Source organism: Salarias fasciatus, chromosome 11 (genome assembly GCF_902148845.1).
Source record: "Salarias fasciatus chromosome 11, fSalaFa1.1, whole genome shotgun sequence".
NCBI lineage: Eukaryota > Metazoa > Chordata > Actinopteri > Blenniiformes > Blenniidae > Salarias > Salarias fasciatus.
Window position 1 is genome coordinate 17,029,253 of NC_043755.1, and position 13,138 is coordinate 17,042,390.

Here is a 13,138-nt window from a genome sequence, read left to right on the forward strand (position 1 = left end):
TGTCTATACATCTGGGGTGAAATCCAAAATGGGGGGGCAAAAACAAAAACGAACACTGGCAAAAGAACTAAATAACTTATCGAGAAAGGAAATAATAATATTGCAATGTATTTATCCACTTTTTTGTTGTTTTTTTTTACCCACAAATGTGCAGCCTAACATTGAAATGTAAGATGTGACAGTGACACAAAGTGGAAGATCTCACACACACACACACACACACACACACACACACACACACACACACACACACACACACACACACACACACACACACACACACACACACACACACACACACACACACACACACACACACTGAAAGGACAAAAGTGCGATGAAAGACGCATGACTGCTCAGTGAGGGTAAATTCAATGACCGAAGACTCACACACTCTATAGCGTTTACCTCTACGCACTAGAACTACAGTCATTAAGTGAGAGGTAGCCTACAGTACCTTGTGCACTGAAAATTTAGAAAACTGTACATGGATTTACACGCGGCAGGCTCGATCCGACAAAATTCACTCACGCAGCACACAATATTAGTCAAGCACACATTGGTCAGATCGAGGGGGGGGGGGGGGTCGGCACTAACAGCAGCAATATTACCTGGGATATCTAAAAGCCTGGGCCATCGGAGGAGACGCTCGCATTTAGTCATTAGAGATGCAACAAAGCGCAAATGATTAGTACAGAGCTGTGATCAGATTACTGATACAAGAAAGTTTTTGTTGAGCTTTTTCTCAACAAATTAAAGTTGGCTGCAGACTCTTCCTAAACCAGTGGCCGAAGTAATTAATTTAAACTCTATTAAACTATCCTTCAAGCTTAGTTGAAAAGATCACGTTTTACCTCTATAGTCTAACAGCCTCTGTCAAAAGTTGTTTTTTTTTTTTTTTGTTTTTTGTGAATACAGGATATTACTTTTAAATAACATATTCTGAGTTCAGTTCAGCATTTTTTTTTTTTTTTTTTTGGGGTGGGGGACTTGAAAAAATTACTAAGACCATTAGTTCAAAGGGGAATTTTTTTTTGACCTAATTTTCTCCTCAGAGAAAAAAAAGAAGCCCTTGCGTGCATGCCGAAGTCAGCTAGTGGCTACTGTTCCTCGTTTAAGTGAAGTCAATAATAACTACCACAGTATTAAAATTCACTAAAAACTCAACCGTTCCCGACCCTACAATGACTAATACTCACCGGTCCTGCCCACGACACACACTGGGGAGACGGTTTTAAGGTGGGAAGTGGCTCTGATTAGCTGGAGCCACGGCGGAATTGCACAGCACGTCGTGTGAGGAAGCTTTAGAAAGACGAAGAGGTTTGGCGACGGCAGCTTCTGCTGATGAAGACGGAGAGGGACGGGTGAGAAGCAGCAAAGGAGCGGAGGAGCCCTGAATTCACAAAGTGTCTCAGAAAGTCTTCTGATTTTCACGCTCGTGCGTCAGGAAGCCAAACGGGGATCCCCGCGTCGCCCAGGAGAAATGGCTTTTCTGCATTTAATAAGCAACTAAACACAAATTCCTAGGCTACATCAGACAAAATGCTCTTTTTCCTCTTAGCACGGCAAAGATTCTTTTTATATTCAGAGGGTCCTATTTATCAGTTTGTCGTTTCCACGTTTGTTGAAATCTGGAATTCATCTAAATCTTGAAAACATACTTACTGTTACTAACGTTATGAGAAACTGCCGAATGTCTGAGGAGGCACAGAGAGGAAGTGAAGCATTTAACCTGTAACCACGAGTGAACCGTATTCTCACATGCTGTGCATCACAAGTGTCCCGTTTTATTTTCAATGGCTCTTTTACGCTCTAAAAATGTTCTGCCTTCGCACACGGAGGAAGCCGATTTAACAGTCAGCAGTGTCACAGGTCATTGGTGTGATAAAATGAGATCGAGGAGGATTCTTCAGTGGACCGCCCGCCCACACAACACTTTACCATCCAGTTACCTGGATGTACGAGAAAACTGAATTTACCGTATTTCCTCTTCTCCACAATGTTGTGGGTGATTATACTGTTAAAAAAAAAAACAACTCAATCCCCCCCAAAAAATTGATACTAATGCCAGGTGGTGTGGGGAGGGGGGCTTCCAGCAAGCTGTTCTTTGTTGGCCTCGGTACAATGACTCGCACACACGCACACGCACGCACACACAACTTCATACAGAGGAGTGAACACCTTCTCCTTCCCCCTTTATACTTAACCAATCAACTGTGTAAATAGCATCCCCTAAAAAAAAACAAAGGCTTCACACTGATCAGGCCGTTCATCACTGACACCATGACAGAACATGGTTTTCACTGGAAAAACCCTCAGTGCTTCATTTCCCGCCTCGCGTTTTGAAGCTAATGCTAGCTGCACAGGAGGTCATCCAAGGCGAGAGCAGGAATCTTGTCAAAGTCACAGGCGTCGAACAGGTCGCTGATTCCCTGATCGTCTCCCAGGCCTAACAGGTAGTCCTCCTGGTCCAGAAGAGGAGGCCCCAGGTTCAAGAAGGGCCCCAGAGAAGACGGGATCTGGTCTTCCGTCTGCTGGAGGAGGCTGGTGTACGGGGACGAGATGGGCGAGAGAGTGGTGACGGAGACGGCCGAGGCGGAGGAAGAGGTGGGCGGAGCAAGCAAAGAGCTTGGAGAGGTGGTGGTGGGACAGCCGGAGTCTGGGAAAGGAAGCAGAGCGTCACAGGCATGAGGACAAGTCGATGGATACTGCATATTTCAGTTTCTTATTAACTTCTATTTTGCTTATAGCCTACATTTCCTTTTATTTTATATTTTGTCTATATTTGCTTTTTTTTTTTTTATTGTGGTGATATATATCTACATCTTCGTCTTGTGCTCACAGCAGAATTGACGATAAATCTCACTTTGTCATTGACGCCACACTCACTGCCACTCAAAGTGTTTTCGGCGCAGCATTTTCAAGCCTCTGACTGGTTTATTAAGCACATTCCGCCTCCTTCAGTTCAAACGTAGCACTTTGTTTTTACTGTTATGGGAAGTCAGAATAACTCAGGGACTGCAGAGGCCTGAGCAGTGAGACGGACGTCTCTGTTTACCAGTCGGTCTACATTCCCTTGTTCACCGTGTGCACGACTGACAGAATTTCGTTGTAAAAAGAAGAAAACAGAACAGGTTTTTCCCTGGAGGTGGACAGTGTAAACATTCTTGGTCTGGAGGCAGAAGTGTTTCTCCTTCTCACTGGGCTGTGAGGATGCTGCTCCAGTCATGTTGAAGACATGCCTGGCACAACCCAACGGACCCAGTTCTGGCCCGGGACCTGCTGGAGAGATCAGCTCTCTCCGCTGGCCCGAAAACAGCTCAGCTCATGCTGGAAGGAGTACAAGAAGCAGCAGGAGAACGGGATGTCTGGGTTTTTCTCCTCTCCATTTTGCCACAGTGAATAAATGTTGTACTGAGCAGGGGGACGGCTGGAAGGATGGATGGATGAGACATGATATCCAGAGGAAACAAGATCACAGGGGCCCACAGGGTGTCTGATCTGAAAGTTACCTTGGAGGACTTTGAGAAAAGGTGAGTTCCCATTGATGTCCGTGCTTCCATTTTTTATGGGACTCCGGGGGTCGTTCTCCTCATCGGGGCACAGCAGGACTTCGATGGGGCCCTTGGTGCTGGTCAGGTGGATGGATAAACTCTGGAGAAGAAATAAAGAGAAAGTCAAATGTGGAAAAAAAACTCAATGCCAATTTGAGGAATCCCAATTTTGAAGCTGAAACTTTCTTTTATAATCCCCCAGATGAAACCTACATATATTTAATTGCCGACTAGGATATCTCAAACCCAAGACACCACAGGAAGAACCAAGTCACACGTGAGATGACGAGCATTAAAAGAAGCAGAAGTTCCATGAGGACAGCGATGACAAATCCAGCTCGTGTGTTTTTCTGCACGCAGACAAACCTCATCAGGGTGTGGTACTTCCAGTTTGGTGTCTGTGGGCGCTTTGACAACAATAACAGTCTGGTCTCTCAGGTTCCCCAGCTGCTTGATGTCTTGGTACGTTACATACGCATATGTGGAAAGGAAACGGTTAAGGAAAGCACACTTCATAATGTTCTTATCATTAAACACTGTGGCATTAATGTAGACATATACAGGTATATATGTATATAAGTTATAGCAAATAAAATATTGAGGAACATGTCAGTAGTTTAAATCTTACTGTGAGTGAGAACTGCAGAGGACAGAAACAGCCCCGTCACCTAACAGCTGACAAGGCTCGATTTCCAATGAACAGTCCGCATCGTTACTGCGAGATGGTTTGACTAATCCTAACCAAGGTGGGCTGGGATTAGTGGGCTGCAGAGTCCGTGTGAAAACGATTTAACTGATAATCTCTTCTGAAATTCACGGGCCAACAACAGGGGGCTCTGACGCACGTGAATCCAACTGGAACTGGAGGCGTCAACGTCTCTGATGCTGGACGTTCTGATGAAACATCACTTCAGCCCAGTTAAACTTTCAGTCTCCTTTGACCCGAAGTTCCTGACTACAGATAAACACAGTTAACTAGCAGACAGCTTTTGCTTGCGGCTCAGCTCCATCTTGAGCGGTCAGGTACGCTGACCTTATTAACGCTGCAGCTTGCTCAGGAGTGCGGCCTCTCCGTTTCCGCCTATTATTAGTGAGGATCACCCGGACATATCTAATCTTCTCTACCTGGAAGCGCTGATCGGCAGACTGTCTTGTTCGCTCTTGACTGTGAACCGTACTTTCTGCACGACGGAGCCACTTAGAGATCATCTGCGGCATGTAGAAATGGAACCAAGATCCACTTCTGAACTCACATTTAATATCATACACCATGTATGTGACTTTCATTAGAACATGTTTAACTGAAACACAGTAGCTAGAAGTCAAATCTGACTCACGCCATCGTATCAACTAGCAAAAGGATATTTCTGGTTGCCGGGCAACTCGCTCATCTGTCTCATATCCAGGCTGCATCTCTGGATGAGCTGCTCCAGCCTCTGCTCTTCTTCGCCCAGCGCCGAAACTTCAGCTGTCAGTCTCTGTCTCTGGCTCATTGCCCCCTCGACCTCCAGCAGGCTGCAGCCCCTGTGAGTGGAAAACCAGAGAGGAGTGAGCTGCATGGGATTTCATCAAACCACTTTCCTGTGTATTTTCTGGTGCTTCGTGCTAACTTCCCCCCCCCCCCCCAAGTGTTAGAAACAAAATATCAAGGGGAGGGGGAAGAACTCTTTTCTTAGGTTTCTGATGGATTTGGCAAAACTACAGAACTTAAATCTTAATCAAATCGTCCAATAATTCAGAAAAGTTGTGTTTCTCCTGTTCACAAGGAGACAGAGAGCGGCGCATTTTGAAAACACAGCACTCTGCAATGACAGACGATCGGACAGCCAATCAGCAGAACCCTCCTCTGCAGGACTGTCCCTCAGATGAATTCTGTCCTCATCAGGTTGGGCCGCTGGGCACCGTCGTTGATTCCCTTACTGAAGACAATGCTTTCTGATACACAGTGTGAACATTTAAAATCAGCTCGTCATCTTTAGTTCAATCGGCTTTTTTCATCATCAGCTTTTTAAACGGTGAGCCCTTTTTCACTGATCATGTCTGGTTCATTCATAACCTGAATATCAAATGGGACCTGAAATACATGGACCTCTGCTGACCGGAATAATACTGCAAAAACATACCGAGTAGTTATAATGCTAATTTGGCCATTCCTTGTTTAGACCAGAATCCATAACTATCAGACAGACAGACAGACATCTTGTCACTGTAGCAGTTCAATGAAAATTTCAAGTGTCATCCGATCTGCACATCAAGTATAAAATCCACTGAACGCTCTAAAGGAAAAGTAGGAAAACCCAAGCAGAACCCTGATCCCTTATAAAACACATGGCACCTCCATGTGTTTTTCTGTGTTGAGCCGAGTCCCTGCTGCTGGGGAGAAACGGTTGTTGAATGTGGTTGTCCTTGTTTTAAATGCTCAATTAGGATCATCTGCCAGACGGCAGCAGTTCAAAAAGGACCTTTCTTCTGAATGGTCTTAATAACAGGAGGATAAAAGTAATCCAGTAAATTTCGGTTTCATAGTGGTCGGTTACTAAAGTTTCTCTACAGACAAGTCTGCAGGAACATCTTTTTTTTTTTTTTTTCCACCAGTGTTAATTTCTTTAAAATCTAAAAGGAACACGGTAAGTCAGGGTGACACTGAAAAATTAAACCGTGCATTTGTTGCTTCCAGAGTGGACTATTGTAATTCTCCATTATCAGGATGTCAGAATGACTGCTTAGCGATTGTCAACTCGATTCCAAATTCTGCAGCAAGAGAATGGACAGGAACTGCAGGAGAGATCACATCCATAACTAGCTTCCTGTAGAATTTAGAACACACCACTTTCAGGTGGAATATCTGGATGAACATAAAATGCACTAAAACTTCTGCGGGTGAACTTAATCTGACCTTTGATCACACAAGTCCAACTGTTCAATGTTTCACTTCTTTCTGCACAACCTGTTGCAGTTCTGTAAAAAAGAGCTGAACAGAAAAATTCACACGTGTTGGATCCATGATCGTGATGATCGTGAGCAGCGCTGCGTGGAACGGGATGATGAATGCCACTCAGCTAACCGGGCACATTTATTAATAAGGAAGGAGAGAATGCAGCAGCTGATGGAGGTGGCATCATAAGGAAGGGCCGCTGGAGACTGAGGTGTATCAAATGTATTGACCTGAATCTCATATAAAAACTCTGGAAACAGCTGAGTGGCTGTGCAGCGGCTCGTAACTCTGTATCCCAGAGCCTCAATGACCCAAAGGGCCGCCCTTCCAGGAGCGTGGGCTGCCAGGCCTCAGCAGACGATAAGTCAACTTGAAACCAGCACGACATGTCAATGTCAAGCTGGAACTGATGTTCAGAGGAAGATGAAGTTATTGAAACACTAACAATATCCACTGCTGTTGGTTAGTTTCAATAAATGGTTTGAGAAAAGGAAAACAATCACAGGCTTCTTCTTAAATGTTGTAACTTCATGATATTACAGCACTTCAGCAAGAACTTTTTGCATTTTCCATGAATTTCACTCAAAAGTCTAATATCTAAAACTCTGCTTAAATGTGTTTTGAGGTTGTTGTTTTTTGTTTTGCACAAATTTCCATGTTCAATTTTTACTTTTTTTGCTGCAGGTGGTGTATTTGTTGATGATTTCTATGACCCAATCAGGGTCATTGTAAAAGGCTTGTTGGATTTCATCACACAGCTTTTGTGCTCAGGGTGGATCGACTGACTGAATTAGATATTATTCTTTGTGCATATAAACTCAAACATCAATCTGATCTCTCAATGATAAAGGATTCAATCAGATAGACAAAAAACTGACCAAAGAAAATGCGGCTCGTTTTATTTTCTTCATGAGACGAGAAATGTTGTATGAAGAGAGAACAAGATGAAAAGCACTCACATCCACTGAATGTTGTTCTTTGATTTCTTCTTGATGAGGTGAATGCCCTCCAGTACATTGGTGATATCATACAGACGCCGTTTCTGCACCTGAAAAGCAAAGAATACAGGTCCGACCAGTCGTACACTTTGCAACGCAGCTCGAACCGTGAGTCAACATCCACTCTCGTACACAGGGTCCATCAGTGCGTCTACCTGCAAGGTTTCAGCAGCAAGGTTAAGGTCCAGAACGCCATCGGAGGACTGAGCAAGAAGGTCCACAAACTTCTTCGTTAGCAGGCCCAAAGATGTGTCGTACCGCGTCTTCTCAGGGGGGGACTTGGGTGCTGAGACGGAAAAGAGAGTATTTCCATTTAGAACAAAAACATAAGCCCACGTGGCTTCATCAGTATCAGTGACCACAAGATTTCAACGCTGCCACATTGCTCAAACTGGGAAGATTTCCATAGCAGCAGGAGCAGGAAGGAAAAAAAAAAAAAAACTGGCACAACAAGAAAGTCACACTAACATCAAAAGTTAGATGTGGATTTGTGGCACCTTCATATTGGACGGCCATCTCTAGAAACGGCCCGAAGGGAGAATAGCAGATGACAAAACAGCCATGAAAGGGAGTAACAGATGAAATGGTCTCTGGTTCACAGATTTCACGTTGTGCTGCATTTGCAGTGTTATTTGGTTCACTGTAAATCAACAGAGTGGGCGTAGTGAGGACGCTTCAATCAACAGGGTAATGAGCTGCATGGATATTATATTTTTACCGTCAGTTTAGGGATGTCAGATGCATATTACCCTCGAGCTATTGTTTCCGACCACAGTCTAAAAGCATGGGCATGAGGGCATTTTTTTTTTAAATCTTTGCGACGACCACAGAAATTTCATTCTTACTTCAAAAGTGATAAATTCTGCCAAAGTATCTAAACCACAGGAATTAGCGAGAATAGTTAGTGTGGCTGATTGTGAATCTCTCATACTACTACTTACCCCTTAAAATAAGAAGAAAGAACATTTCACATATCTAATGTGTCTTTTACAGATCGCACTGCAAATCTGATGTTTCGCCAGTCAACAAATATTGAGTCAAATGATTCAGCAAGCCATAATTAGCTGCTAATGTGTGATTTATATAAAGATGCAGTATGGGTCAAACAATAAGTCAGCATTTTCTGGAATAAATCCTGCGGCGATTTAGACTGAGCCTGCGTTTCAAACTGAAATGGCTCTGTGGATGATTATCAGCCCGTGTTTGCTTTTTAACCCACCGAACAGCTTAAACCAGCCTCTTCAATGTGTTTACATTAAGGATATAATAAACGACAGATAAATGTTTAAGTTCCAGATGTATCGCACAAACTCACTGCGTGAAAAATGCTGTAGAAAAGATTTTGCGTGAATAAATATAGTTGTCTAAGCACTTATTGAGTGAATCAATGCTTTTCAAACTTATGACTGTTGTCTTTAAGCTACATTACTTCCCACAGGAGCTGTAGTTTCAATCTTTATGTAGAAAAGAGAAACATTAAACCTCTTATGCTTTGTCTTACTAGAATACTGCTGCATGTTCGGGTTCGGATGCTACTGTAAAAAGACAGATGATTTCTATCCAATTTGTAAAACAATGTTGAATCATAACATTAAAACCATAACACCTTAATAAATCACAGACAGCAACACTGTTTGAAATCTAAGTGAACATCTTGAAGTGGGTGATGCTGATAACAGTGAGAGAACTATTCAGTAAAAAGTATTTCTGATGAAAAAGATGAATAAAATATGAGTATGTTGTAATGAAAACTTGCATCTCAATCTACGGTGCCACAAAATGGGGGACTGAGCATTAGAATACATGGTTTAAATAGCTCTGTGAAGACTTGTGCACGTACTTTTTGGTGTCTTTAGCCGGGTCCCGTTGGTCGCTGCTCCTCCTCGGCCTCTCGGCGTTCTGGCCGGTTCTGTCTGGTACTGTTGGTCTGAATCATCGAGCGCCAACCTCCTCTTCGCCTGGGAGCGAGCACGTTGAAGAGAATGTTAACAACATAAATGGACGTTCGATCATCTGGCAAACAAAAGTTATGAAGGCACCGCACAGCAACGAAACGCTAAACTCACAAAAACCTCTCTAACTGGAATGAACAACCAGAAAAATCTTAAAAGTTGATAAATAACTGATTAAAATCGCAAACTTACATGGTTATATAACATTATTGGATTTTTTTAGAATCTGACAGCACACTAACATCTGCACACTCATGCATTTCCATATCAACATGACTCATGTCTTAAAAAGTAGAAATGCCGCACGAGGAAAACCCAGGAAATCTATCAGGACAATGAGAGGAGTTTTGCACATTTCTTCGTGTCTTTGAGATCGTGGATCCCTCGTTTCCAAACTGACTGGCCAAGACAAACCCAAATATCTCAAGGGTGAGTCACACATGTGGATTTGCTTCCCGTGCAACAGTCACGCCACAGAAATCCAGCGCACGTAACCCAACCTATGAGACCACATGGTCCCAACAACTCAGGAGCACGTCACGTTAGTGTGATCCCAGACAATGCAGGCAAAAATGGTTTCTCTTTTCATGAAACACAGAAAGTTACATTTTAAACTTAATCCAAGCAAACAAGCACCCATGAGACTGCTTCATTATAAACACTGATTTCAGTATTTATCTCACTTAAAGGTTACCTGTTAACCTCAATGTAGTTACTGTCTCCGCTTCATTGTGACAAACCCTGGGTGGGTAGCACTCTCAAACCTCTGCTGTACTAGTGACAAACGATTTCCTCCATAACTGGACATTTCTTTATCTGCTCAGGCAGAATAACCCAGAATCACACCCTGGTGAAGCCCACCTCCAAGAAAAGCCACAAACCACCCCCCAGCTTTAGTTTCCATGAGCAGCACATCAGTGTCACTGACATGTTGCCCTCAATCTTTAGTCAGGCCGATTCAGATATGAAATAATCTCTCCAACCCTGTTTGTTCCAACCTTTAACACTTGATCTAGCTCAAGTCAGAAGCAATAATATGTCCTCTGTTGACAGTCAAAGTGTCAGCCATTTTATATCAGCAGCTCCCCTCACCCCCATGCCTGCTCATGGCTACAGCCTCAGATACACAGGCTGCTTTGGTTCATAAAAGATGAATATCCAGGAACGAACACACACCCTGAATGCTGCACAAAATATTTAATGTGGTCTGTGCACGTTGAGAACACAGGAAACGTGCAATCAGGCACTAAAGCAACAAACTCGGGTTTCACTTTGTAAAAAAAAAAAGGAGCACCACATCGTTACTTTATTTACATTAAAACAGTCGTGCAAGATTCAGATTTAAAAGGTCAAGGCCGACAACGAGCAATGTTGTCCTCCAGTGATCAATAGTGCTGCTAGCCTTGAAAGCTAACACACATTTTTCAAGCTTCATCCAAGTTGGCTTGCATCTTCAGAGACGAGCTGGAGAGATATCTAGCGAGTTCCTAAACTGATGTCAAGCTTTAGCCGCCTATAAGACGATGTCTGTGCAAGTTTCTCGACTCGTGTAGCGCCATAAAGCTAAAAAAACGAGCTAACTAAGAACCAGGCAGCCCAACAATCCCCCCCAACCCCCAAATTAAGACACCAATAGCAGCCACTAGGCCACCGCTAACGCTCCTCATCTCTTACCAATATTTCCATCTGGCTGCAAAAGGTGAAGCGGACTCAAAAGCACCATGAAGTTAGCTAGCACGCTATTACATGACAGCTCCGCATTGGTGCGGACGCTAAAACTAACTTAAAACTAGCTTTCCGCGTCCGTGCAGCCAACGAAGCACTTAACCAGCCCACTTGGGTAACTTAGCTAGCGGTGGTTAGTTAGCCACCTCGCTGGGAATGCCCTGGCTAAAAGCAAGCTAACGTTAGCTGCCCGAACAACAAGCTCTTGCTAGCATAGCACGCTAACACTTTGTCGTGGCTAAAACATGTCCAAACGAGCTGTGGAGGTTATTACCGGCGGTCTTCCGAGAGCGGGTCGTTGTCCTGCTCCGTTTGCAGCTGCTTGTTGTGGAGTTGTGTAAATGTTGTTAATCTGAGGCTCGGATAAACACACATTGGATGTCTGTGTAACGTTACAAGGCGGAGGTGTAGTTATTATTTGGATATACGTCGCGTTGGATTGTCCGGGGTTTAAACGATCCGATAACGCTGTTAAAATTATATTATTATCCAGAGTAGAGCCCCCAACCCCCGCTAAAATCACTTTGTCCGGAGCCGAGGAGATCCCTCTTCTCATCTTGCGTATTCGGGGTAACCCCTTTCTTGTCTCTTAACTTTCAAGCTCGTCTGGCTGCTAATCCACAGCAATGGTCGCAAAAATAATCACACCGATGTAAAGATGGGTGTCTGAATAATCGACTTTTGAAAAGTATTTTTCCCCCGGAAAGTGCATTTAGGCAGATGCAACGGATTAAAAAGTAGCGCAACTCTCGTTTCCCCCGTCTAGAAATGGCTTCAGGAAACGGCCTGATGAATGAAGGGATACGGTTTACGCGCTCAAGAGCCCTCCCGCGAAACTCAGATTTCCCGGGAAATTTTCAAACGGAATTTACATGCTTCACGGTATTGGTCCGTCACGGACAAGTCTCCGCCTACTTTACAGAGCCACTGACCAATGGCAGCTCCGGATTCAGTGCGCCACGTGTTCATTGGCAGTTGTAAACAGGGGACGTCACCTGTCATCACGCCTTGTGCGTTCTTGAAAGAGACGCTGGGTGGCGCGCGTGACACATTATACTGGAAATGTAAATATTCACCCTGAAATTATTATTATTATTATTATTATTATTATTATTATTATTATTATTATTATTATTATTATTATTATTACTTCTACTACTACTACTACCTGGGTAAAGATTGATAAAAAAGTCCACATAAAACTGAGAGGATCAAACAATAATAATAATAAAATATTCCATAAAGCAGCGTTTTGTTTGTGTGTGCTTTTTTTTTTAACTTCGTTTCTGAAAATATCTTGACATTACTGTAATTTGCAAAATTAAAATTGAATATTTGAAAGGTGGATCAATATTCATGCTTCTTGCAAAATATTATGTGAATAATTTACAAGCCACGTTCTACACGTAACCTCAGCAGTATAGAGCACGAGCAGTATAGAGCAGGAGCTGTAACCGACATGTCTCTCAGTCTGTACGGAAACCATGACTCTTGAAATGATCCAGATTTTATTTCATGAGGAAAAAATATTGATGATGATGCTGCTACCAGGGCAAACATATTCGGATCAGATGTGCTCCAACAGGACATCAGGGACCTGGGAGATATTTGTATGCCAATCAAATAAACAGGAGAGGGATATGATTAAGACATGTTGACAAAACCAAAAGCAACAATGTCTTCAAAATCAAGGCAAGACATTTTTTTCAAAAACGCAATGATTTAAAAGAGGGAAACAATCATCTGAGATCTGGGGAAGACATTTAATTTAGAGACTTAATGGATTACTTCAGGGAGGATGTGTGTGTGTGTGTGTGTGTGTGTGTGTGTGTGTGTGTGTGTGTGTGTGTGTGTGTGTGTGTGTGTGTGTGTGTGTGTGTGTGTGTGTGTGTCCTACCCTGGGCTTTAAGGTAGAGTTTCAAATAATCTCGAAAGGCTGATTGAGTGTTTGATTGAATAGGATATCTTTGATGG

At 43.2% G+C, this 13,138-nt stretch overlaps 1 protein-coding gene across 2 annotated transcripts; it reads right to left on the bottom strand.

Moving 5' to 3' along the window:
- Positions 1–822: 822 nt before the first annotated feature.
- Positions 823–11,937, bottom strand: LOC115396701 (transcription factor E2F3-like). Of its 2 annotated transcripts, none has more exons than XM_030102691.1 (8): positions 11,439–11,937; positions 9,328–9,445; positions 7,643–7,773; positions 7,449–7,537; positions 4,920–5,078; positions 3,921–4,035; positions 3,513–3,654; positions 823–2,659 (listed from the first exon to the last, which is right to left on the bottom strand). In XM_030102691.1, exons 1-8 carry the CDS (start codon positions 11,718–11,720, stop codon positions 2,355–2,357), a joined length of 1,341 nt encoding a protein of 446 aa, XP_029958551.1. In that variant the 5' UTR covers positions 11,721–11,937; the 3' UTR covers positions 823–2,354. The 2 variants fall into 2 exon arrangements, with proteins under 2 accessions (XP_029958551.1, XP_029958552.1); XM_030102692.1 differs by lacking the exon at positions 11,439–11,937 and adding an exon at positions 11,114–11,242.
- Positions 11,938–13,138: the final 1,201 nt, after the last annotated feature.

Bases quoted from the DNA above. Each gene is read 5' to 3' on its own strand.
- LOC115396701 (XM_030102691.1), bottom strand. From the start codon at position 11,720: ATGAGAAGAGGGATCTCCTCGGCTCCGGACAAAGTGATTTTAGCGGGG. The intron at 7,774-9,327 runs GTACGTGCACAA...TTTCCGTCTCAG, and splicing joins CCGGCTAAAGACACCAAAAA to CACCCAAGTCCCCCCCTGAG. The intron at 3,655-3,920 runs GTTTGTCTGCGT...TTTCTTCTCCAG, and splicing joins AAGTACCACACCCTGATGAG to AGTTTATCCATCCACCTGAC.